This window comes from Stenella coeruleoalba (genome assembly GCF_951394435.1).
Source record: "Stenella coeruleoalba genome assembly, chromosome: 3".
NCBI classification, from domain to species: Eukaryota; Metazoa; Chordata; class Mammalia; order Artiodactyla; family Delphinidae; genus Stenella; species Stenella coeruleoalba.
In genome coordinates, this window is record NC_137148.1 from 9810677 (window position 1) to 9833320 (window position 22644).

The 22644-nt window shown below is 40.5% G+C and overlaps 2 protein-coding genes across 2 annotated transcripts in view; both read right to left on the reverse strand.

Moving 5' to 3' along the window:
• CTNND2 (catenin delta 2) overlaps positions 1–22644 on the reverse strand; it is a 935284-nt gene that overhangs the window by 481741 nt on the left and 430899 nt on the right. The window lies entirely within an intron of this gene.
• The window catches only part of LOC307183573 (ubiquitin-ribosomal protein eS31 fusion protein-like), a gene marked incomplete at its 5' end in the record, with an annotated part of 38516 nt that continues 29296 nt past the window's right edge, over positions 13425–22644 (reverse strand). The window contains one exon of the mRNA XM_079916298.1: positions 13425–13942. Coding sequence (XP_079772424.1) covers positions 13440–13942 — 503 coding nt within the window. The 3' untranslated portion in view covers positions 13425–13439. The remainder of the gene's footprint in view (positions 13943–22644) is intronic.

Below are 22644 nucleotides of genomic sequence, written 5' to 3' on the forward strand. Positions count from 1 at the left end.
GGTATCCTGTTTTTTATGTGTATTATTGGCATATGTGATATTGTCCCTCAATATTATTGTCAATTTTTTTCCTATATCACCTCATTAAAAAGTAATGGCTTAATAACGCTCTAACCAGTAGATGCACTGTGATTTTTTTTAACTATTCACCTTATATTGAGGGTTAGTTTTGTATTTTTCTTATTAAATTATATCTAAACTTTTATGCATATTCTTTTTTTTCCCCCCTGCGGCACGCGGGCCCCTCACCGCTGTGGCCCCTCCCGCTGCAGAGCACAGGCTCCGGACGCGCAGGCTCAGCGGCCATGGCTCACGCGCCCAGCCACTCCGCGGCATGCGGGATCCTCCCGGACCGGGGCACGAACCCGCGTCCCCCGCATCGGCAGGCGGACTCCCAACCACCACGCCACCAGGGAAGCCCTGTAATAATTTTTAAGGATGGCAAACATATTGCCACTTAAAAAAATTGAGACCTATATTCTCGCCCTGCCTGTAGTTTATGAGCATTATGGGTATCCTGCATCCAAGCTAGCACTGGGTATTTCAGAACATGTATTTCTCAATTTTGTAGGTACAAGTAGTATATCTTCTGGTCTTAGTGTGTTTGGACTATTAAAACAGAATATCAGAGACTAGGTGCCGTATAAACAACAGAAATTTATTTTTTACAGTTGTAGAAGCTGGAAACCTGCGATCAGGGTGCCAGCATGATCTGCTTCTGGTGCAGACTCTCTTCTGGTTGCAGAGCTGTTTTCTTATACCCTCACATGGCAGAGAAAGGGCTGTAGAGCTCTCTGGGGTCCCTTTTATTAGGGCAGTCGTCTCATTCATGAAGCCTCCCCTTTCATGATCTAACACCCCAAACCATCACATTGGGGGTTAGGATTTCAATCTACGAATCTTGGAGGGGGTCACAAATATTAGCCCATTAACAATTCTTTTAATTTTGGTTTCTCTGATATTTTAAAACCTTGACTCCATTTTTATTTATCTTGTAAAGAGTTACTTTTTTCTTGGTAATTTTATGTCATATCCTTTGCACACTTTTCCACTAGAATTTTTGTTATTTTTTTGTTGTTATTTGTAAGTGCTCTTTCTTTATTAATAATACTAATAATTCCTTATTCTCATTTCAAATGTCCGGTGCCTCTTTTTTTTTTTTTTTTTGCGGTACGCGGGCCTCTCACTGTTGTGGCCTCTCCCGTTGTGGAGCACAGGCTCCAGACGCGCAGGCTCAGCGGCCATGGCTCATGGGCCCAGCCACTCCGCGGCATGTGGGATCTTCCCGGACCGGGGCACGAACCCGTGTCCCCTGCATCGGCAGGCGGACTCTCAACCACTGCGCCACCAGGGAAGCCCCGGTGTCTCTTTTAATACACTATTCTCATTGTTATAAGTTAACATATAGGGTAGACATAAGAAGGAAATATAGGAGCAGTCTTTAATACAAAGGAGTAGTTTAATGTTGCAAAATTTCTGAGGCTTATAGAAACTTTTTAAAAAGGACAAAAATATTAACTTTAGGACCAGAGTCACTTGTAATGCAGATTAGGCTTATACTTACGATACCTATCCATTTCTGAATTAGAAATATACCTTTGGGGTAATAATCACAGTCTTAAGTAGTATATAAGCTTTTAACCTGGATGCCCCAAAAAAAGGCTTTGTAGCTCAGCTAATAGAAAAGCCATACTTAACGTAAGAGTTGAAGGTTGGAGGTGAGACAGGAAAGAAGGGGGCAGAGCACAACCATTAAGAACAGGATATGACATAAACTGGTTAGAACCAACTAGGCCCAAGATGCTGGAAGACTTGACTTCCAGGCGACCTTAATCCTTATTATATACTGAGTATAATACATTAGCATCTAAATGACACACCCACAGGCGCCATGACAGTTCCAAGGCCCACCATAAAAGGTCAAAAAGTGGGTGGTGGCTCAATTCCCATAAAAATGTACCACCTCTACACTTTGGGGCCTGCTATTGCCTTCTGAGATGGCCCACACTCTGTTTGTGGGTTGTGTATCTCTCTAAATAAACCTGCTTTCACTTCACTAGGGCTCACCCTTGAATTCTTTCCTGCATGAAGCCAAGGACGCTCACTTGGATGCCCGGCCCAGGGACTCACTCGAGACTTGGGACATGTCCATCCTCTCGCACCCCATTTTTTCCTACAACAGAGGCATTATATATTTCCCTAAGCTCACTCTACTTTGGTTGCAGAGTCATAGCTAGAACCAGGGGATTTAGAAGCATATCAAGTACAGCAAAATTCTTCTCCCCCAACTGTGTATACCAATGACACACGCAAGCCTTGCATTTTTTGAAAAATTTCCATCACAATTATCTTAAGAATGGTAATATTACAATAGCATCAGGCTGCAATACTAAATTTTAATGGCACATTATTTATTATGAAAGACTTTTTCAACTTATTTTTACTGATATCATTCACGTAGTAAAGATCTAATATGTTTGCCTAAATCCTATAATATGCCTATGTTAAATCTGTAACAGGAAACCGATCAGGACTTTTTCAAATTAAACAATACATGTGAATAATACATTCTTTCATTAAAAAAAAAATGTAATGGCATATCCTTCTACTTAGCATTATCCTTTAGTTATTTATACCCAAATAAGTACCACTAGCAACCAGAGCATTCCAAAGATTGCTTTTCTGTTGTTTGCCCCTATAGTGATAATTTCTATGGTAATTACAAGGATAATCCCGGGCATAACTGTAAATTCTATGGCTAAGCATCCTCAGGAAGAAACTTTAAAAATAATAGATTAGCTTATTTTAATGACGTTACATGTTTGCGTGGTTAAGAACTATTACATCCCTCTGGGCTAAGAACCCAATGCTGGCACAGAGAGGATGGAAAGCCAGGCTCTAGGACATCAATAAAAAGAGCAAATGGAATTCAGTGTTTGCCTTTTTTATCCTAGTCTTTCAACTATTATGGCTGATATAGTTTATGGCAAGTCTCTGAATTAATGAAGAGAATACACTGGTAAACAGAAATGCATTTCATGTTCCACAAAGGGAAATTGAGTTGCTATGGAAAAATATACCCCCAAATAATGATAAAATTTTACGCTTTTTCTAAAAAAAATTTCAAAACCCAAAAACTAATTTAAACCTTTTTAAAATGCTGGGAAGTCTCAAGTTTTTCAGAAATGCAAATATTTTAGGTCATACAATTTTACTGCAGAATTCCAAATATATATATATATATATATATATGTATATATATATATATGTGACTGGAAACACTGATGTTTAGGGAGGAGCTGGGAAATTGTTGGAAAGCTGCTCTTTTCTCACAGAAAATTCACTTTTTACAACTCTCTCTGCTGAAACTTCTAAAGACTTTGCTTTGGGGTTCAGTAATGGATGCCATTATCTGACAACGTCTGATCCATATTTTTTTAAAAAAGTAAAATACAGCTAGATGCTGAGTGACGTGTAGTTATTCAAGATTCTATTAATTCTATCTGTTCTCTGTAGCCTGTTACACCAATGAGCATTTTGACCTGTATCCAATAATTTCCACAATATTGGCTGTTTTCAGGAAGAAAAAAAAGCTCAGACAGGAAACTCAAACTTCCTTTGAAATACTTCATTTGAGTGAAAGTTTGAAGAATTTTGTGGTTTGCAGACTATGTGCAACATTTGTTTGAAATGCATATGTTTCAAATCCATCATAATGTAATTATATTACACTGATCAACTTTAGGTTGAAGAAAGAAATTTCTGGAGAAAAATCTTCTATCCTACTCATCAACAGCTACCAGTGATGAGTCCCTGCCTGTTTCAGGTTCTTTACATATACAACTGAGACTCTGTCAACTACCCAGAAAAGCAAGTGGCATCACCTCCATTTCACAGGCTTGGGAACCGAAGTGACTTGCCAAAGGCCATAGAGCTAGCAGGTGACAAATGAAGCTGGCTTAGATCTCAGCAACTTCAAAACTTGTGCCCTCTCCACTACACCTGTCTCCTAAAACCCTGCTTCTTACTTATAACAGACACAACTACTGTATCAATAAATCTTCACCACCATCCTAAGTTAATGGGTACATGTCGGTGGGAGCTAATATCAGAGGCTGACTTCTAACACCAAAAACCGTGTTATCAAGAGTGAAATCACCAGCCACTATAAGCTGTCCCAATGTCCCTGCAAAATATTTTAGCTCTCTTTGGAGAGGCTGTGAAACTATGTCACTTGTAGATTTATTGAGACCTAATCACAATCTCTTTCCTATTGTCCTGCAATTTAATCACTGGAAAATTTGTCATTGCTTAATGTAAATCATATGGAGTTGGAACCAAAAGGACAAGACTCAGAATTATTTATGACAAAGAGGGAGAGTTTTCCATCTACGCAATATTCTATCTTAGTTCTAGTATACTGAAAGAATATATAACCCAGGATTACCAGCTGTGGTGTAGCCCTCCCCACAAACAAACAAACATCTCATTAAAAAACAAATTCAAAATCGCATTTATGCAATTTAAGCATTTCGTTTTTCATTAGGTAAAGATATAACATGATTCTCTTTTTATTCTTTACATGCATACTTGTACTCTTCCTTTTGAAGATCGTTCTTTTTTGTTAAATTTATATTACTGTGTTTGAAAGTCATTTAAAATTTGATGACAAGTAACTTTTTTTATTTTATTTTATTTTATTTTTTTGCGGTACGCGAGCCTGTCACTGCTGTGGCCTCTCCCGTCGCGGAGCACAGGCTCCGGATGTGCAGGCCCAGCGACCACGGCTCACGGGCCCAGCCGCTCTGCGGCACGTGGGATCCTCCCGGACCGGGGCACGAACCCGTGTCCCCTACATTGGCAGGCGGACTCCCAACCACTACGCCACCGGGGAAGCCCGACAAGTAACTTTTTAAAAATAAACAGGACTGGGACTTCCCTGGTGGTCCAGTGGTAAAGAATCCGTCTTCCAATTCAGAGGACGCGGGTTCAATCCCTGGTCGGGGAACTAGAACCCCACATGCTGCAGGGCAACTAAGCCCACTCACCACAACTACTGAGCTCTTGTGCCTCAACTAGAGAGGCCGCGTGCTGTAAACTACAGAACCCACACTCTTGGAACCCAGGCGCCACAACTAGAGAGAGAAGCCCATGCGCCACAACGAAAGGTCCCACGTGCCACAACTAAGATCCGACGCAGCCAAATAAATAAATAAATAAATAATAAACAGGACTGATTTATGGAGAATTGAGACTCATTCTCTTATGGAGTACTGTTATCAATAAAAATTTACCTTATCAACATTAACATTTTATAAGCTTTAACATACTTAAAATGAGCCACAGGGTGAACTATTAAATAGCAAAGTATTTAATTTGATTCTCTCCATATGGGTTGTCCTGTATTCTCTGTAACATTTCCTTGATTATATTAGGACTCTACTTATAAAAATATAATAAAAAAATAAATATAGAAAGAAAGAAAGAGAGAAAGAAAGGAAAGAAAGAAAGAGGAAGGAAGGAAGGAGGGAAGGAAGGAAGGGGTGAGGGTAGTAATTAAGAGGTACAAACTTCCAGCTGCAAAGTAAATGAGTCATTGGGTATGAAATGCACAGTGTGTAGAATGTAGTCAATAACTAAGTAATATCTTTGTGATGCCATATCAAGATCATTGGTGATCATTTTGAAATGTATAGAAAAAAATGTATAGAAAAAAAATTGACCTGCCGCTGTAGGTCAATTATACTTCAAAAACAAACAACCATACACACAAACTCACAGAAAGAGATCAGATTTGTGGTTACCAGAGGCGGAGGCGGAGGAAGGAGTAACTGGATGAAGGCAGTCAGAAGGTGCTACAAACTTCCAGTTATAAGATAAACGAGTACTGGGGATGTAACGTGCAACATGATAAATATAATTAACACAGCTGTGTGGTATACATGGAAGTTGTTAAGAGAGCAAACCCTAAGAGTTCTCATCACATACACAAATGTTATTTCTAGTTTTTTAATCTCATTTCCCTATGGGATGATGGATGGTCACTGAATTTATCGTGATAATCATTTCATGATGCATGTAATTTAAATCATTATGCTGGAGACCTTAGACTTGTACTGTGCTGTATGTCAATTATATTTCAATACAACTGGTAGAAGAAAAACAAATGTGATTAGCGTGATATTTATTTTGTTTTTCCTAGGTTCTAAATCAATTTTATTTATATTCAAATCAAATATAATGTTTGTTTAGAGGAATCTTGTGATTTCTCCATGCTATGCAACCTTAAGATATAATAGAGTATCTATGATAGAAAGTGGTTTTTCTGAGAAGAGTACTTTTTTGGATTCTTTCTTACAAATAAGATAACTTTTCTGAGGATTAGGAAACTGAATATGGGCAAATAATTTAACTCCCCTTTTGCATCATGACATTGAAGATGGAAGTAATTAACGTTTTCCAGGTCTAAGCTGGACAAGGTAGGGAAGAATTTCTGGCTTTTGTTGTTTTTTTCGGTAGACTTAGGAAGAATGCATGGCACCAGGTTCTGTACACTATTCAAACACTGGTAGTAAAGAAGTCCAAGTGTAGGACTGATACATGGAATTGATGTAACTTTTAAAAGGTGCTTTCATTCTGTTGCAGAAGAGAAGGAAGAGATACTCAGTATTATTTTCCCTGCTTCCAAGGCAAAGCACAGTGTAAAGAATCCTGTTGGTTTTGCCAGGTAGGATAATAACACAGTTTTTTCTGGACCCCCTTCTAATTTTTTCCAGGCCACTTTACTGCAGGGTATACACGTTATGACCATGATCCTCCTACTGTTATAGTGCAAATAATTTATCCAAGCCACGTATATTTGTATGAACAACAATGTGTGACACAGAGGCGGCTCACCTCTCTCTCATCGTGAGATTTCTTGATTTAGAATTCCAAGTATCCATTGGAAATTTCAAATTAAATGGCAAGAGGTGACCTTTAAAAGTCTCTTCCAGAGACCGCTTAGAAAGTTCTGTGGGAATCATTCCCTCTTCCTTCCTCCTCTTTGCCTTTCAGTTTTGGATGTGTTGGTTTAAAAATCAATCATTTTGTCATTCAAGAAGTGATCATACATTTCCAACAGGAGAGAAAGTAAGGGCATGAGAAAAGATGACTTTTTTACTCTAAATAAGGGTAACAAATGCTTATCAAGGAATGTTTGTTTGGCTCAGAATTAAAGTCATCATATATAATAGGAGTTTAGCATTTTGCTTTCCATCCAAACCAAGACTGCTTGCTCAAGCGCCTTTGAGAAACAACACAAGATGACTTAGGCTATTAGATCCTGTCAGCATAAATCTTCCCTATTGGCAATGGGAATCTATTTATTTATTTAGGAAAAAAAAGAAAAAGAAAGAAACCTTTCCTATGCCAGGAGAATTAATGCTACTAAATGAATACAATTAAAGACAATGGAACTTTTATCCACTGTTACGAATTAGTCTTTGCACAGCACAGCACCCACAAGACTACAAATTATATTTCTGTCTTTATCCACTTGGCCAAATGCGCACTTATTACCACCGTTCATTTAGAATCTAATTCAATCATCTAGGCAATAGATTTTAATGGGTTCTGCTACTTCTTGATGTGCCCCAAGGGAAGAAGGATTTTGTTTGGTTTTCCTCCCTGAGTCTAAGAGACTGTGTCGGTTCTACCCACTTGTAAAAACAGTCTTGCTCTGCATGTTTGCTGTGCAAAATAGGGTGTGGTGAGCATGGAAAAGAGACTCATTTTAGGGAAACCCTCCAATTTTACGTGATATTGTATTTATAGTAACAGGAAGTTATACACAGATTTATGGTCTCACATCAGTGGCTAGACACAGGTGCTGTGACCCAGCAGAGAGCTGTATCACACGGGAGTAGAGAAAATTCTGCTCATGCATTTAGTTGCATGTTTCTACATTTCAGTCCTAATACCTGGGAAGGCAGACTTCAATATGTTGTGTTAATTAAAAATTTTATCATAAATTATTTTTGCCCCAAATATTATCCAGAGTAAAGGTCTAGGAGCTATTTTGTACAGATAATCTCAAAACGTAAAATGTTTTAGAAGCAGAATTGCTATATATATCAGCTCCACCATGGAGAAGCAATATTAATTCACCACATTTTATTTGCACGACAATTGACATGTCATCACGTTAATTCATGTGACACCCTTTATAGTATTATCCACATTTTTAAGATCAAAAGAGGTGACATCATTTGTTCAAGGTCACAGAGCTAGTCGGTGGTGGCACCAGGACTTATGACTCCACAGTTGACATTCTTTCCACTTTATTTCCTTAAGAAATTGGAATACTCATCCATTCATCATTGGTAAAGAAGAGGAAATGTATCTTCAGCTCCTAAGGGTCATGCTTGATTATTCCCCAGATGTGGACTGTTTTGGTCACCTTTCAATTCATGCCAGGATATGCTTTCATAGCCTCCCTTAGAGCAGATTCTTGCCATCGTTTTGGATGACTCCAAAACGCCAAAACACGGCCCTTCAGCTCCTTGCCTGTCTCCACTGCTGAGACATCTGCTTCCCACCAGTTCAGCCACCCCCTGGAATCCACTGTCGTCTCCCTGACTGTAACCCCCTAGAAACTTAATCACGTTACCTGATGAGAGGCAAAACAGTACAGTGGGGCTTCCCTGGTGGCACAGTGGTTGAGAGTCCGCCTGCCGATGCTGGGGACGTGGGCTCATGCCCCGGTCCAGGAAGATCCCACACGCCGCAGAGCGGCTAGGCCCGTGAGCCATGGCCACCGAGCCTGCGCGTCCGGAGCCTGTGCTCCGCAACGGGAGAGGCCACAACAGTGAGAGGCCCACGTACCACAAAAAAAAACAAAAAACTAAACAACAACAACAACAACAAAAAACAAAAAAACAGCACAGTGTTACTTTCATGGGCTCTGGAATCTGACCCCTGGACTTCAACCCTATTCCAGTTCTACAGTTTACTAGCTGGGCAAGTTTTAGTGTCATGGTCCTAAAAAAGTTGATAAGATGAAAAGAGTTAATAATACATGTAAAGAGCCAAACAATCTGGCATTTAGTTAGTGCTGAATAAATAGCATCTTTTTAAGCCCTTCAACCTTTGACCCCCTTTTTCTCTCCAGTCTTCACCAATGTGTATACTGGGGGAAATCCCTGAGAATTGTGACTGTGAATCTGTGAAGGAATGGAAACCCGCTGGCTAACTTCCATGAGAGAGTGGTTCCTAGACCAACATAGATGCATGGAAGACACAGGTGCATGGAAAGAAGCACAAATGATGGGGTTTACAGATACAGGGATGGGAGCAACGTCCAGATAGGCTGCTGGATTCTGAGTAACATGAGAAAACTGGGAACACTGTGAGCCCAGGAAACATAGGCAGGGATGAGTCATCCTAAAGCACATTTTCACACAAGCCTGATGGCTGGGGAATTCCAGGTGAATGTGTGAATGTGAAATTCCCTTCAAGAAAACAGTATCTGAGCAGAATGGGTCAAAAGACTGGGAAGTGAATCAGAGAGCAAGCAAATCTTCCTCTCCAGTTCATTATTTCTCTGTCTGGGAGAAGGGGAACACAGTAATAGCTGTTCCCTGACTTGACTTTGTACCTTGGAGACTCCTAAGGCACATTCACATATTGAAGTTTCTTAGAACTCCTATTGTAAACCAGTAAGCTTAACTGTGTTGCAGCCTGGTCCTCCTGTTCCTAACTTTTATTTATTCTATGTTCATCTTATCTTCACCCCAATCTAGGAGATCAGATGTGAGATTTTTACCATGGAGAAAATAAAGGACAAGATACAAGACCATGTTAGAAAAAGTTACCAGAGTACACAGTTCTAGGAAGTTCACTTTTGCAGAGATGGTTTGGATTTAGTGATTCACGTGTATAAGAGAAAAACACTGGGTTCCTTGATTCCAAAAACTAGCTCTCTATGCAAATACTAGGGGATAACCCCCTGAACTCTGCCATCTCACTTTGTTCACCTATATAGTAGAGATTATAGTGCTGGTCTGACTCAAAGGAAAAAAGAAGGTAAAAGTTAAATGAGACAATGCATGGAAAGTGCTTAGCAGAGGGCTTGACACAGATAAAGGAGATATTACAAGTTCTGCTTTTATTATTGTTATTTTACTCTTCGGTTTACAGTGTTCAAAAGCTTAAGCTATTTAACAAATATCATATGATATAGCTTATATGTGGAATCTAAAAAAAATGGTACAAATGAACTTATTTACAAAACAGAAATAGAGTCACAGATGCAGAAAACAAACTTATGGTCACCAAGGAGGAAGGGAGGGGGGATAAACTGGGAGATTGGGACTGACATATACACACTACTGTATATAAAATAGATAAGAACCTGCTGTATAGCACAAGGAACTCTACTCAACACTCTGTAATGACCTATATGGGAAAATAATCCAAAAAAGAGTGGATATATGTATATGTATAACGGATTCACTTTGCTGTACACCTGAAACTAACACAACATCGTAAATCAACTCTACTCCAATAAAAATTAATTAAAAAAAAGCTTAAACACTTAGAGTACAACAACACGGTTGGTGATAAAAAGAACTCTGTCTTCCAAATATGAGGCCAGAGTCCTAGGTTTTCACTGAAATCTTATCTCTGGAAACAGTCTTAAATTTGCCAATTTAGAAAAACAAGTAGTGTCGTAAATATGAAAACTGCGCCTTAAGTTCTACTTGGCGGTAGGTGATGGAAAGGTTTTGCTTTGTCTTATTAACTACAATAGATTGAAAAAGAATGATATACATCTTTTTTGCACTTTTTAAAAGCCAAGAAGAAAAACAACAAATAAAGTGATAGACTTAAAGCTGCCCGACCTTCACGTACTTCATCAGCACACACTGCTAACTGAGGTATCTGATCTCAGAATGGAAAATGTTTCCAGATAATCCTTTTATTTCTCCACTAGGCAAGGAAAGCACTTCTTCTCCACAGACCATGAATCCTCAAACTTGCATAAAGATATTGAAATATACTTTCATTTAAAACTTCAAAACAAATGACAATAACGATAAAACTATTCTAATATAATTTCTAACCCATGTGGAAGGAGTCATGTGTACACCTGCCAGAGTGTGTTCAGTCAATATTGTATTTGTGCTTAATATTTTATGATTTTACATATACATTTAGGTCCATATCATGTTGCAAGTACCTTCAGATGAAATCAGATTCTACATTCTTCTCCTCACCTCTCACAAACCTTGTGGTCTGTGTACCAACAAAGGGTGTGACGGTTAATAACTGAAGCAATCTGATCAAATGATGTTGCAATATTGCAAAGTTTACACTTTGAATTTTGATGAAGCTGAACCTTTCTCAAACAATAATATTTATGCATCATTTTGACAAGATCATCCAACTGGAATGGACAGGGCTCTCATGCCCTTTTGACAAAAGATTTAATGGTCCTGCTTCCAGTACATTCTGCCCTCAAAAGTTCATTCTACAACAGTCAGAGGGTGCCTCCAACATAGGTGAGACTCTGGTATTCCTCACTAATAGCCTGCTGAAAGCTTCCCATCTCACTCGTCATAGAGCTGTCTCAGAAAACAATAATCTAAGAAGGAACAGAAAACAGATGACCTAAGGAAGAAATTCAGTGGAAAAATGCAGAGAATAAATTTATGTCTAATATTTGTCATCTGTTTCCTTAATTGCCCAGCCAATTTCTTCTCTCTCTTTTTTTTTAATAAATGTATTTATTTATTTATTTTTTGCTGTGTTGGGTCTTCGTTGCTGCACATGGGCTTCCTCTAGTTGAGGTGAGCGGGGGCTACGCTTCGTTGTGGTGCGCGGGCTTCTCATCGTGGTGGCTTCTCTTGTTGCGGAGCACGGGCTCTAGGTGCATGGGCTTCAGTAGCTGTGGCACGTGGGCTCAGTAGTTGTGGCACACGGGCTTAGTTGCTCTGCAGCATGTGGGATCTTCCCGGACCAGGGATCAAACTTGTGTCGCCTGCACTGGCAGGCGGATTCTTAACCACTGTGCCACCAGGGAAGTCCTGCCCAGCCAATTTCTGAATTTAACTTACATCAGAAGAGCTTAAAAGTTGAGACACTAGATTTCACTCATATTTTCATATTGAGAAATGTGTGCATGAGAACACGAAATGTACCTTTCCACTGTTCTCTACTATGCCACCCTCATTAATTGATTAATGTTCTACCCCCAGAAGTGGCCCTGCTGCATTTCTCTATCTGTTCCTAAATCTGGCCTCATTCCAGCCATGCTGGTCTCCTGTAAATACCTCAGGGCCTTTGCACTTGCTACTCCTAGTACTTTACCCTGGGACACAGCTTCCTCCCTTTCTTCTTCCTGTAGGGTTCTCTGCTCAAGCATCATTTCACCATAGCACCCCTCCCTTCACTCTTTTTCCCCTTGTTCTCCTTCATTGTTCTTTATGGTTCTTCAATTTTCTTTCTCCCCTCACTAGGCGTGAACTTCATGAAGGCAGAAACTTTGCTTGTTTTGTTTACTGCTGAATCTCAAGCCCTGGAAATTTGTGGAATAAAAGTGTCATGAAATAATAATTCACTGGATCAACTGTGTGAATAAATAAGTGAAGCATTTTCAAATCTTATCTGCACGTGGCCAAATATGCAAACAGAGTGCAGAAGGCACAACGGTCCCCATGTCAGGCCAAACCCACTCCTTTATTAAGAACCTGAGACTGGGCTTCCCTGGTGGCACAGTGGTTGAGAATCTGCCTGCTAATGCAGGGGACACGGGTTCGAGCCCCGGTCCGGGAAGATCCCACATGCCACGGAGCAACTAGGCCCGTGAGCCACAACTACCGAGCCTGCGCGTCTGGAGCCTGTGCTCCGCAACAAGAGAGGCCAAGAGAGTGAGAGGCCTGCGCACCATGATAAAGAGTGGCCCCTGCTTGCCACAACTAGAGAAAGCCCTCACACAGAAACGAAGACCCAACACAGCAAAAATAAATTAATTAATTAATAAACAAACAAAAAGAACCTGAGACTAAATGTAAAGATAAACTCAAGGAGTGAGAAACAGGCCAGGTGGGAGTAGACCCACTAAGACTTAGAGTCAGAGATTGCTCACAAACCTCTCAGCTATTGGAACTAAGAATGTCTCTGCTTCAAGAATTCTGTGACTGGCTGTTCTCAGGGGTGGATTAAGCCCAGAGAAAAGGGGTCAAGATCAGTGTGCAGTCTGTTCCCCTGCCCTTCAATGTGGATGACCTAACTCATCTAGAGCATGTCTGGCTCCAATGAAATAGTATTATAAAATCCTTGAATTTCAAAGCTGGCATGGATTTTTGCGTAGTTGAGCCAACACGCCTCATAAATGAGTAAACAATAGAGTGAAAATTTTTTTCATTAGTTCATGTCTTTTATTAACCAATATACAATTACTTGTCTTCTGGTTTGTTGAAACAATAGGTCAGACAACATTTGCCACAATGTCTGTCAAAGTGGCTGGCCACAAAAACTCCAGCACCACATTCATTTGAAGGGCACTCCCAACGAAGGAGACTGATTTTGCCATTCTCATCCACCTTATAGTATTTCAGGACAGCCAGCTTAACCTTCTTTCTCTTACGCTTGTTCTTCTTGGGAGTGGTGTACGACTTCTTCCTTTTCTTAGCACCACCACGAAGACTCAACACAAGATGAAGAGTGGACTCCTTCTGAATGTTGTAGTCAGACAAAGTACGTCCATCTTCCAGTTGCTTGCCAGCAAAGATCAGTCTTTGCTGGTCAGGAGGAATTCCTTCCTTGTCCTGGATCTTGGCCTTTACGTTTTCTACTGCATCCGAGGGTTCGACCTCGAGAGTGATGGTCTTCCCCGTCTGGGTCTTCACGAAAATCTGCACATTGGCGGCGGTGCCACTGCAGATGGAGGATCCAAAAGCTAGAGTGGCATTTGTAAAAATTCAAATGTTTGCACTCAAGGCTTGGGGAAACTATCTTCCAAGAAATAATTTTAGATTAGAAAGAAATAAGGACTGAGTCATTGCTTCTGAGAGATGCTATGTAGCATCCACAGAAATCCCTGGTGAAGCTTGAAAATTTACAGAAGAATAGAGTGATGTTACTATCAGTGTGCTACACTGTTATTTGATACCCAGGTATATTGAGTCCTGTGGTCTGGGTTGAACTAACAAAAGGTGACAGAGGAAAACAAGGGCAGGAGGTAACCAGGTGAGTGACCAGGCCATGGTGGTATCTTTGTCCATTTGGGCCGCTCTAACAAAAATACCCCACAGAGTGTGGCTTATAAACAACAGAGATTTATTGCTCACAGCTCTGGAGGCTGCAAGTCTGAGATCAAGGTGCCAGCATGGTCGGGTGAGGAACCTCCTCTGGTCAAAGACTTCTCATTGTGTCCTCATATGGCAGAAGGGATGAGGGAACTCTCTGGGGTCTCTATTATAAGACACTAATCCCATTCCTGTGGGCCCCATCCTCATGACCTAAGTGGCTCCCAAAGGCCCCACCTCCTAATACCATCACATTAGGGGGTTAAGATTTCAACATATGAATTTTGGGGGGACACATTCAGACCATGGTGGTTGATTTCAAGGCATCCACAGAGAGTCACTGAAATTTGACCTTGCTGACAAATGAACGCCCCTCTCCTCATTGTAATCCAAAGATATCTAAACACACTTCTGCAAGTTGTGGCCACTTGGACCAAACAGAGGGCATAATTCCTGGCTAAGAGCAAATAGCTGAGGACTAGAGAGATCACAGTTCTAGTTTTAAAGTCTAGGCTATTCATGCCTCGTTTTTAATGACTTGTTAGGCAGAGGACTCAGGTAACCTGCCTCTCCCACTTCAGGCACGGCCTGGATCCCTGGCATTCAGTCTGAATTTGAGCTATTAAAAGCACTGATATCTGCAAAGCTTCTCCTCTCAACCTGAGTCCTGGCCTTGGCCTCTTCTGGCTTCTCTGTTCTTCATTGCCCACTTCCTGGTGTGGCAGTGGACACTGTTCACCATTTGTGGCCACAGGCTTCAGTCTTAGGATATTGTAAGTGCATTTATGTAAGAAATTCTTCAGAATGATAAGCTGGATACTGAAATAGGCTACAATGAGAAAAAATGTCAACATGAAAACTGAAGCAAAGGAATTCAAATAAAAAGTGAAGTTAGAAATATAAATGGGAAATAAATTCCATTACTGGGGTCGTGGAAAGTAACTGACTTTTATATTATAGAGTGTTTTGTTTAAATAATTACAGATTCAACAAAGAAATGAGCTGCTACCATTCCAGTCTATGTGTTTCTTAACTTTGGTTTACAGCAAACAAACCACCACAGTGTAAAGAAGCAAGCAAAAGGACAACCACGTTAACTACCCAGAAACTGCCTCTGTCCCATGTGGACTCTGCATGGGTGCCGTCCCTTCTCTGTATTTGCATACTGCTCACTCCTCAGTCTTGATAAAGTGTGGACGATCCATCAATCTCAGTCTTACATTTAAAACTCATTAAAAATCTATTTGCCATTCCTCTAAAAGATTAATCACACAAGTCCAACATGATAGCTTTGCCAATTAAAATGCTCCCGCTTTACCGTTTCATTTCAAGTGTATTGTAATTATATTATATAGTTTCTGGTCGAGTTAGAAAATTTATTCAAATAATAATCCTATTTTTGGTATATGGTACACTCTTAGCACTATTTCTCATGTTAATTATGCACAAAACTTGAAAATGTACTTATGTGTCTAAAGAGGTAAGATTGTCTTTGTCTGCCTGTCTATCTATCTATCTATCTATCCATCCATCCATCCATCCATCCATCCACCCATCCATCCCTTAAACTGTGTGGTTATGTAAATATCCATAAAGCCATAAGAAGGGCTAATTACTTACCCTTTGGGTGTCTTGGCTTTTTATGCAACCACTTTTCTATCTCTCACTTGTGTGTCTGTGTTTTTTTTGGGGGGGCTCGCCGTGCGGCATGCGGGATCTTAGTTCCCAGAACAGGGATCGAACCCACGCTCCCTGCAGTGGAAGCGCGGAGCCTTAACCACTGGACCACTGGGGAAGTCCCTCACTTGTGTTTTTAATAAGAAATTTATACCAGAGATCACATTCATTTGCCTGCTCAGGCTTATAAACAGATGCATAACGGGAATATGGTTCCCAGTTATGAGTTTTGAGAAATCACTGTGCTTAGTCGATCCTATGAGTTAGAGAGAGAAGCAGTTCCTGGCATCATTCCTTATGTCCCAACTCTTGACTTATCCTTCTCCAGGATTAAGTCAGAGCACAAAACCCTTGTTCTAGCTGTCCTAGATACTCGAGAAAGCATATATGGATGTGTTTACAATATTAAATAAAAAAAAAACTAATCTTAAGGATCCTTTTTTTTCCTTTGTCATGCAAAACAGCAAACACAGCAAACACTGACTCAATTTCTTTTCTTTTTGATTTTTAATGAATTGGAAAGCACTGAGTGAAGGAGACAGATGTTCATGAACTCCAGGTCAAGCTAAGCTTTGGCAGCCAGAAAAGTGTTCCTAATAAATATGATTTTATTTGTAAATGAGAGAGACAGATTTCTGGTTTTCTTTTCCACTCTCAACTGATTAGTGTGGCTAGCTCTACAGAGATTGCCAAAATTAATTAGAACCAATTTTAATTAATTATTTCGAGTTAATTTTTGTTAACTAGAGGTGATCCAGAACTAAGATTCACTTTTGAGATTATATCTAGGTAAATGATTCTAAAACTAAATTGTAAATATGTTGGATTTTTCATTCATTCATCAGATATTTACTGATACCCTACAATGTGCCTATGCCTCTTTAAGGCATTGGGAAATTTGGTAGTTAACCAAACAGACAAAAATTCCTTCACTTGTAGTTGAGAGAGAAAGATAACAAAGTAAATAAGTAAATACATATAGAGTATGTTAGAAGGCGATATAAAGGAAACAGGGATACGCAGTGTCAAGGGTTCAGCTCTAAATAAAGTATTGTGGGGTCCTCACTGAGTGGATGTTGAGAGGGAGCAGGCAGGTGATGAGATGTCAGGAGAGCCCCAGGTGAGGGAGGAGCATCTTCAATGTCTCTGGGGGGACAGAGCACCCCAAGGACAGTGTGCCTACAGCCCAGAAAGGGGCTGAGCATCAAAAGACGAGCTCAGTGGAGCAACAGGGCTCCGGCAAGAAGGAGAATGGCCCATCACTGTAGGAACTTTGATGTTTACTCTGAGTATCTGAAAGGCCATAGGAAGTATTTGAACTAGGAAGTGAACTGACCTAATTTATGCTTTTAAAGATCATGCTGACTCTGGTGTTGAGAACAGACTGTTGGGGAACTGAAGCTGGGAGGCTGGTAATGGGGTAAAGGTAACAATTTAGGTTCAGTGGGCCAGTGGACCAGGCAGGTAAGGAGGTGGTGAGAGGTGGTTGACCCTGGCTGGATCATGAAAGTAAGGTGGCAGGATTGGTTATTGGTTAGAATATAGGATTTAAGAGATAAAAAGAGCCAAGATTGACTCATATGCTTTATTAACTAAAATTATAGGAATAGTCAATCATGGGTTTGATGTAGGTGTTCATTCATTGTGACCATATTTACTATGAATTCCTAAAAACATGAAAGAAGGAAATCTTTCTAAGCTACCTTGAGTACAGGTAGGGATTCCAATATGATTTCTCCCTTTATGCTTTGATTTCCCTCATTGAAAAGATATTTCTTTCTTCTCCCCTGCCAAATATTTTCTTTAGACTTCATAAACATCTTAACGTTTTTTTGTCTTTCAGAGCACACATTTTTTCTTAAATAATTATGTTGAAAATTACTAAATATATCTTATATTTTCACATAGTTACTGTTCATATTGTTATTAATCTGCATACCTTTTCCCATTAAACTGTAAAATATTTTTTTAGAAAACTCTTTCACTATGTGTACTCAAAGTTTTTCTTGAAATAGCAGAAGACACCCCAAACTAGACTGTTCTTTTTTTTGCATTCTCTTCCAGTCCATGTTGCTACTTTCACAAAGTGAATACAATTCATGGGTTGCTCTCAATTACTGTAGATGGATATGCATGTTTCAGCAAATGGTAAAAAATTTGAAACATAATAAGTGTAGCAGCTGTGCACCTGGGCATTCTCACATGATCTCTGTCCCAATTTTGAAATGCAAGGATTAAGCAAACAAAAGTGAGACAGCTTTCCTGTCACCTTTATTTTGCCAAACTGACTCAAATGAAGATGACTTTTGACTGTATGATTCCCGATCTGTAATTATTTCAGGAACAACTCCTGAAAAATTCAGAGCTATCACAAAACATCTGTTTCTCTCTCCACAATCGTTCAGACCCTGAAAATATTAAAACCGATTAAGGCGATTAAATACATTTAGCAGGGTGGTCCAGTTTAGCCTCTCAGAAAATACTGGAGAGAAGATAACCAAATCCGTCTGGAGTTTATTGATATTCCTTGGAATTTCATTATAAGAATGTGGGTACTGCTACAGCACACGGGGACTAACTCACACAGAATGTGGTCAAAGACAGTAGTCAACTTCAGTCCACAGGTACAGATAGCCATTTTTGAGTAACCTTCCCTAATGGCAGACTTTATGGAAACAGTTTGGGAGTACAACTAAAAATAAACTTCATGGGACTTTTATTTCCTAATTTAAAAAGATAAAACAATTTTTAATAAGAGACTGCTCTGTCCTACAGCCATTCACCTGGAAGGTAGCTCATTTGGAAGAGCTACTGATTATCATTGAGTTCTAGACCTTTTTTCGGTGTGTCCTATATCCTGACACTCACCCGTCAGTTTATTCATGAGTTCGTTTGGATCCACCGTCTTTGAAAAAAATTGAAGAAATTATGGCAAAATGGACTAGCCAATGTCTTCCAAACTCTACCATCAAATCAACACTAGACTATGACGAATCACATTTAGAGGAAAGTTTACAGACTCAAGTGTAAAAATTACTATGAACAATAAGAAAATTTTATCTCCTTTCTCTTCCTTTTCCAAAGTGTTCAAAATTACCAGCTACCATCTTGCATTCTAATTTGAAGTATTTAAAAAAAAAATCATGCCTCTAATAACGACAGTCAAAAAATTACTTGCTAAAGAGCATACTTATTCCCAGACTCCTGAGATACTGACAAGATGACAGCATTTCCAAGGCCCCTGTTCATCACTGTTCTGTAAGACTGTCAGTATGAAAGTGACTGATGCCTTCTCATCCACTTGCTTCCCCCCGCCCCATCAACCAACCAATTATTTGTGACAGGCTCATTTTCAGGGCAAACAATGTTCTATGTGTTGGTCAGGTTTCCACACATGCATGTACAGAAGCAGAAATGTTACACAGGTAGAATTAACAAGGAAAGAAAACGGTGTTATGGCCATCTTTCCAGGGTCCAGGGATCCCAAGTGTGGTCAAGAAGAAGGGGCTGGACACAGCAAAGACATAGAGCCCATAATAGGACCCAGATGCCCAGGCCCAAGGGTGGTATTACTCACAAGGGTACTCACTGGAGCCATCCAAAGAGCACAGGCATAAGCTAATCCACAAGACTGGTACCCACGTCATTGCCTGCAGTTGGTCTGAACCGTGGCCCACACATGCAGGAGGTGTCACTGGAACCAGCACAGGCTGTGGGTTCCATCAGAGGGTGAGGAGAGCCAGGCTCTCCAGGCTCACCTGCCCCCACCCCAGACACGACAGGCCACCTAGACCATGTGATTGCTTCCCTCTTTTCTCCCCACCTTCCTCTTCCTGCGTGCTTTCTACTTGTCCTGGCTTTATTTCAAATGGACCAACCCTGAGAAGCCCCTCTCTCCTCTTCTCTCACTGGGACCAGTCTTACTACATGTCCAAGGCTGAGGAGAGTCCGGACAGTTGAGGTCTCTGGGGTGAGTGGCTATTGTGTCAGTTCCTGTTCTGTAAGTTGGGCTGGTGCCTGACGCTACCCAGAACATTCCTGAAGGTAAATAACTTGTGATAGGGTCTGGCCTTTGAAATATAATTTGGTTGGTTTTCTCTGTGTGTGTAGGTATGTAAAAAAATAACTAAGTAAACAAATAAATACATTTTGATTCGATTTTTAAAAAAGGTGATTGGGTTCCTAGGAGTATCTTTGTACTTATAGAAATTTTAAAGTTATTTAAGCAGCAGGTATTGGAGATTTAGTTCCAGTGAATTATGACCAACTGGTTGTCTTGTACGACTAACATTCCATTTTTTTGGATATGCAGAATTATTTAAAACGTTGAGTAAGTCTTTAAGCATCTAACACATATACAATATTTTTAGGGGGAATAAAGATGAATAAGAAAAACTTCCTATTTTTAAATTTAGTTAATAAAAAGAATAGGATTAAAAGTACATGTTAGCTTTTAGTGATACTGTGCTGTTCTTTTTCTTTTAACTAAAGTATTTGCTTTTTCTTCTTTTATTAATTCAAATTAGAGTTAAAAATCTCTCACTGTAAAATGCCAAGCTGGAATAATTAATCTACACCAAGAAATGGCAGAAGCAGCAGGGAGAATGAAACTCAAGGCTCAATTAACAATAAAAGAAAACTGCACTGTTGTGATATTTCCAGGGTGCCAGGTATCCTGGGATCAAGGTGGTCCCCAGCCGATGGAAGAGGGAATCACAGCAACCTAATAGGTTATATGATCCTTTGAATGAGAATTTAAGTATCAATCAGGTCTTCTGGCCACTGGAGGTGAAGGTGAAAGGGTAAAATAATTTTATCATTATGTGATCATAAAATAGAGTCATTAAGATAAATAGTAAATACACTTATGGCATTCTTGTTGTAAAAGAAAAAAGGGGGGGTGGTTCCCTGGTGGCGCAGCAGTTGAGAGTCCGCCTGCCGATGCAGGGGACGTGGGTTCATGCCCCGGTCCAGGAAGATCCCACATGCCGCAGAGCGGCTGGGCCCGTGAGCCATGGCCGCTGAACCTGCGCGTCCGGAGCCTGTGCTCTGCAATGGGAGAGGCCACAACAGTGAGAGGCCCGCATACTGCAAACAAAAAAAAAAGGGGGGGGGATTATGAAGTACTTTTCGATCAAAGCAAACTCACTCAGGATAAAAATTGGGGGAGAATGAAGCCATCTCAGTGGTTCCACGGTGTAAACCACAGAAGAGATGATCTGTCAAAAGAACAGCAAGATTTCAGATCACTCTCCAGACACAGTATGCAAGGTGTTTATCCGGAAATGTCCAAGGAGCATAGGGACAATCCTTGAGTCAGTCAAACATTCCCGGGTGGCTTTACTTATAGTGACTATACTTGTTCATTCCTAGAAATTCTATTTGGGCCTTTTAAAAATTTTATAGTCTCTTATTTTATGGTTTCTTTCAGCTTGCTCTAGTCACTCAAATTCCTGGATCCCCAAATCATTTAGTCTGCTGAAAGTGCTGACTCCTTCCTGGTGACTCATTTGTCTTGTCCTTGACATTTTTGAACTCTGAGCTTATCATCAGTGGGGTTTCTCTTCTTTCCTAAGGAGTTCTTGCATGATCTACTGTGTGGAAAAGCTTTGCAGAAAAGTGTTATGTTCACCTAATGCTAGGAAACCTCAGGGTTTCTAGACAAGTCTTCAGTTTATTCTTTTCAGCTCAAGTTTCTTTACAACAGACAAGCTGTAAGTTCAGACCCTGCCCTCAAACACGTCTGGTTTCTCAAAGGAGAAAAATTTCCCCACTTAAGCACCAGAGAGGACAAGCTTCCCTGGTGATCCCAAATCAGTGATGAGGCATTTTGAGCTCTTTCCACAGGTGGGGCTGCCCTTTCAGTCCACAGGCTTTGTGCAGAGACCCTGTTCCAGCTCCCTTCTCATCCAGCTTAAAATCATTTCCTTCTTTCTTGGTGGATATCTAAGTCCGCTTGGCTGCTACAACAAAGTACCATATACTGGGTGGTGGCTTATAAACAACAGAAGTTTATTTCTCACAGTTCTGGAGGCTGGAAGTCTGAATCAGGGTGCCAGCAGGGCTGGAGTCTGGTGAGGGCCCTCTTCCTGGCAGACGGCCACCTTCCTGCTGTGTCCTCACATAGCAGACGGGATGAGGAAGCTCTGTGGGGCCTTTCTTATAAGGGCACTAATCCTATTCTTGAGGGCTCCACCTTCATGATGATTCAATTCCCAAAGGCCCCACCTCCAAATAGCATCACATTGGGGATTAGGTCCCAACACATGAAGTTGCAGCTTGGGTGGGACGACACAAAAATATTCAGTTTATGGTAGTGAGCCTTTAGCATCTGGTCCTCTTTCCTCTTGGATTATATCTGGATCATAAAGCCTTGGGTTTAAGCTCCATCAGCTTCGATTTCTCCATTTCTTTTTTTTTTTTTTTTTTTTTTTTTTGGCGGTACGCACAGGCTCCAGACGCGCAGGCTCAGCGGCCATGGCTCACGGGCCCAGCCATTCTGTGGCATGTGGGATCTTCCCGGACCGCGGCACGAACCCGTGTCCCCTGCATTGACAGGCGGACTCTCAACCACTGTGCCACCAGGGAAGCCCCTAGACTATACCTTTTAGAATAGTTTTAGAAAAATTGAGAAAACAGTGCAGAGAGTTCCCATATACCCCACATCCAATTTTCC